Genomic DNA, 4430 nt, shown 5'->3' with positions numbered 1-4430 from the left:
TATCTATAATCGTAAGAAATACCAACAACGATTAAAAATACACATCAACGTACTCTTATGTGGACGAGAGAGAAATGAGGAGAGAGAGTGGAGGAGGCGCTTGCAGGAGCGTCAGGCAGTAGCATGTGAAAGAGGACACTATCATCGTCTTGCCGCCAGTGTTAGCACTAATTGATGCAGCTTGTGGGTCTTGGGTCGCTCCTCCTAGATCCCATGTGCACTAACATCATTTTGTTCTTCAACATAGGTGGTTGAAAGGATGGAGCGTAGATTTGACCAAAGAAATTAAATCAATGCATCCATACAAATATTTAAATACACTTAAGCTTCTATAGAGATATGCTATGGCCACAACTCGTTATATAATCTAACTGCTATATTATCATGACTTAGACGTATACTACCGCTGGCAGCCAGCAATGCTACTAGCGCAATAGCAATGTGTCCAAGCATTTGCTAGGCCTAGGCTGCCAAGTAGGCCGAGGACTTTCAGAGGATACATAGTCCATAATGCAACACGGTGAGGTCACAAGCGTCCACAACAGGCCTACAGTCCTCGTTTCGCATGGCGCTACCCCTAGGTTGGATTGAGGAACATGTGACCAAGTTTAGCAGCGAGAACTTTAGGTGGGTGAGCCTAACATGACGTGTTCCTATTGAACATTCCTTGGGAAATGACTGAGCCGACGTGTTGTGAACACCTTAACCTTGCTCTTAGAGCAGGTACAATAGCAGACTATTAGCCAGCTGCAAATATATTTTAGTGAGATAAAAGATGAGAGAGAAGAGCAGCGGGCTACAGATTTGTAGCTAGCTGCAGCATGGACTACAAGACGTAATGTGTGTATGACAGGTGGGACCATATATTAATAGTATACTCTCTCCGTTTCATATTATAAGACTTTCTAGCACTACCCATATTCATATAGATGCTAATGAATCTAGGCAAATGTAGCCAATACTAGAAAGTCTTACATTGTGAAACGGAGGAAGTAGTAAGCAACTATGGTATGAATTGGCTATTAAATAGGCTATAAATGAATTAGAGCTATTAGTGGGCTATACCATTAAACTTGCTCAGAGGGTGTGTTCGGAGGTGGGTGTTGGGAAACCATCTCCCATGCACGGAAAACGGAGCGGTTCATTAGTACGTGATTAATTAAATATTAGCAATTTTTTTTAAAAAAATGGATCAATATGATTTTTTTAAACAACTTCTGTATAGAAACTTTTTTGCAAAAAACGCACCGTTTAGCAGTTTAAAAAGCGTGCGAGCGGAAAAACGAGAGGGGAGTGTTCGGAACTTGCTCTTGCAAACACACCCTTAGAGAAAGTTTAATAGTATAGCCTACTACTAGCTCCAATTCATCTATAGCCAATATAATAGCCAATTCATACAATAATTGCTTACTATACTATTATACCTGGTCCCACCTATCATACACATGTTACATCTTGGAGTCCGTACTGCAGCTGACTATAAATCTGTAGCCCGCTGCTCTTCTCTTTCTTCCTTTATCTCTTTAAAATATGTTTATAGCTGCCTGCTATTGTACCTGCTCTTAGGCCGGTCACAGTGGGCGTTATCTAGTCCTACATGGCGCGTTACCTAGTCTATGTGGCGAAAAAAGTTTGGTAGGGCCCATAGCTACACTGGGTTCTTCTCATCCCAGGAGAGGAATGAGCAACCTCGCTCAAAAAGTCGGGCGTGGGCCCCACACGGCGAGGAGATGCGACGTCGCCAAGGACCGTCGCCGAGGGCGCCGCCGCCGCCGTCGGTGAGGAGGACGGCGAGGACGCTCCAGATCCGCGCCGCCGCCGCCGTCCTCCTCTCCTCATCGGCGGCGGCGGAAAGTGGAGACAAAGCGAGGAGGACGACGACCACGAGCGGCTCCGTCTCCTCGTCGCCGGCCGAGAGAGGAAGAGCCCAGATCCATGCCGCCGCCGCCGTCCCGCGCCTCCACCGTCCTCCGCGCTCTAGATCCACGCCGCCACTGCCGTCTTCGAGGGCGCCGCCGCAGCTCGGCCCCAAGGACAACGCTGCCGCTTCTTCGAGGGCGACGCCCGGAGGAGAGGAGAGCCGGCGCCGGCGGAGGGAGGAGGGGAGCCGCCGCCCGGAGGAGAGGAGAGCCGGCGCCGACACCGGCGGAGGGAGGAGGGGAGCCGGCGCCGGCGGAGGGAGAAGGGGAGAGCCGGCGGGGATGAGTGGATTTGGGGATTGCATGACGAGGGAGGAGGAGCCGGTGAGGAGTTGGGACTTGGGAGTTTGTGGGTCCCACTAGCAGATATTTCTGAGTCCCACACGCAGTGCTTGCACTGTGAAGAGAGGGTCTTTATTCTAGCTGTCATCTCGTGGTAACTCACAGTGGGTGCTTGGCTGCTTGCACTGTGAATGGCCTTAGTCGGACTGAACCAAACGTGTCAAATGTGCTTTGAGATTTGTGAAGTGGGGTGGAGAGATATTACGTGATAGTGACAGGTGTCGCAGTAGGGAAAAAAGAAGAAAATGAAAGATCTTTCTCTAAACTTTATCCATTTACACACTTTCCACTCCACACACACACTCCCCGAAGTCCGCCATGGCCACCGCCGCCTCCTGCTGCTGCCGCCGCCACCTCGCCGTCGCCGCGCCCCGCGCCCCGCGCCTCGCCGCCGCCGCCGCCGTCGTCTTGGCCTCCTCCGCCTCCGGTGCCGCCGCGGGGGAGCCCGTCCGCCGCATCCGCCGTCGCGCGCCTGGCCCGCAGCCGACCCAGCCCCTCAAGTCGGCCCCACCCACCCAGCCGTCCGTCGCGGAGGTGCGGCGCGCCATCGGCCTCGGCGATGACGACCCTTCGGCGTCCTCCCGCCGCGGGGAGAGGCAGTCCGCGTTCATGGAGCTCATCGCGTCCACACCGATCGGGCAGCCGGAGGGCCACGCCGAGCGCCGCCTCCGGGAGGCCGCCGAGTGGGTCGTCGACACCACCGAGGACCGCGCCTGCCAAGGTAGTAGAGCTTGCAAGAATTATTTATTTGTTAACATATACGTGCCAAACAATTCTACCCAAAAGGCTTAATCTGTGAAAAGAAGCTGGGTAATCTACTCAATACTTGACAATTAAGGCCCTGTTTGTTTCAGCTTAAGATTGTTGTAATCTAGATTATTAAATCAGATTACTCTAAGCTGGATTATAATAAGCTGACATAAAATAATCTACGAGTTATTTGTTTCTCTGGATTATTAGAGGCATCTGAGGGTAGTGGGTCTTTAGCCACTCAATAATCTGGAAAAAGCTCCTCTAGAGGAGATTATTGGATTATAGTAATCTGGCTTATAGATTATAATAATCTAGCATAATAATCTACTTGTTTGTTTCAGCTTACTCCTAATAATCCAGATTATAATAATCCTAAGCTGAATCAAACAGGGCCTAATATGCTGCACTGTTTATGTTAATCTGTAACTTGGATTAATCTGATGTTACATATTCTGAGTGCCTGGGTACAATAATTATCACTATTCACTAGTCACTAGACAATACATTGTGACCATTCGATGGTATGTGGAAGGTGTAATCGCTTTTTTTTTTCCTTATAAAAGATGTGCTGGCTGTAAGTGTTGCCATTTTGATTAAGACTCTACGTTGCTATTTGCGTATCAGTTATTAGTGGAACTTTTACTATCTAACTGCTGTACTGTCTGCATGATACTAGCCACTTCAATACAGGCCATCATATACAACTAGGAAGCACAATTTCTTGTGTGCTACTGACAAATAAAATACGAAATACGTTTCGATGAGATTTGTTTACAGCTTATAAGTGATGTTCTTTGTTTTACACCATTTTTAGTCATTGTACAAAAAGTAGGCTGAATTTTTTCTTAATGCTATTCTTTTCAGCACAAAAGTCCCTGTTGCTGCTGTGCATGAAGATCTTTCCTCTGTGGCTGCTCCTCCTGTCTATTGCCCTCGGCATTATAAAGCTACCATTTGATATTCCTGGTCTGGATAATCTCCTAATGTAAGGCGTTAGTTTGTTCTATTATTCTTTTCATGATTATACAAGCTGTGGACACTTGAAAGAAATAGCAGTAGATATGATATGGACCATTGAGGTCATTGCTGTTGTAAGTTATGATCAAGTTGTACAATTGCTGTTCTTCACTTGCTTGCGGAATAACATGTGACAATTGCTGTTCTTCACTTGCTTGCGGAATAACATGTGGATAAGTGCATTATATGATGGGATATTAGTCACAGTGATTTTAATTGGTGGTGTGATGTACTACCTCCGTCCCAAAATAAGTGCAGCCGTGGGTATCCGTGTCCAACGTTTGACCGTTTGTCTTATTTGAAAAATTTATGAAAAAAATTTAAAAAAGTAGTCAAGCATAAAGTACTATTCATGTTTTATCATCTAATAACAATAAAAGTATTAGTCATAAAAATTTT

At 47.1% G+C, this 4430-nt stretch overlaps 1 protein-coding gene across 1 annotated transcript; it reads left to right on the top strand.

The window, feature by feature from the left end:
• The first annotated feature begins 2530 nt into the window (after positions 1–2530).
• Positions 2531–4181, top strand: LOC107275295 (probable NAD(P)H dehydrogenase subunit CRR3, chloroplastic). Its single transcript, XM_015795698.3, has 2 exons — positions 2531–2982; positions 3879–4181. The coding sequence occupies exons 1-2, from the start codon at positions 2580–2582 to the stop codon at positions 4001–4003; spliced, it is 528 nt and encodes a 175-aa protein (XP_015651184.1). The 5' UTR covers positions 2531–2579; the 3' UTR covers positions 4004–4181.
• The last annotated feature ends 249 nt before the right edge of the window (positions 4182–4430 follow it).

This window comes from Oryza sativa, chromosome 9 (genome assembly GCF_034140825.1).
Source record: "Oryza sativa Japonica Group chromosome 9, ASM3414082v1".
Taxonomy (NCBI): domain Eukaryota; kingdom Viridiplantae; phylum Streptophyta; class Magnoliopsida; order Poales; family Poaceae; genus Oryza; species Oryza sativa.
Note: the sequence above shows the minus strand (reverse complement) of the source record. Positions and strands in the feature narration are given on the sequence as shown.

Excerpts from the sequence above, each read along its gene's own strand:
- LOC107275295 (XM_015795698.3), top strand. The coding sequence starts at position 2,580 with ATGGCCACCGCCGCCTCCTGCTGCTGCCGCCGCCACCTCGCCGTCGCC. Across the intron at positions 2,983-3,878 it reads CGAGGACCGCGCCTGCCAAG|CACAAAAGTCCCTGTTGCTG; the intron begins GTAGTAGAGCTT and ends TATTCTTTTCAG.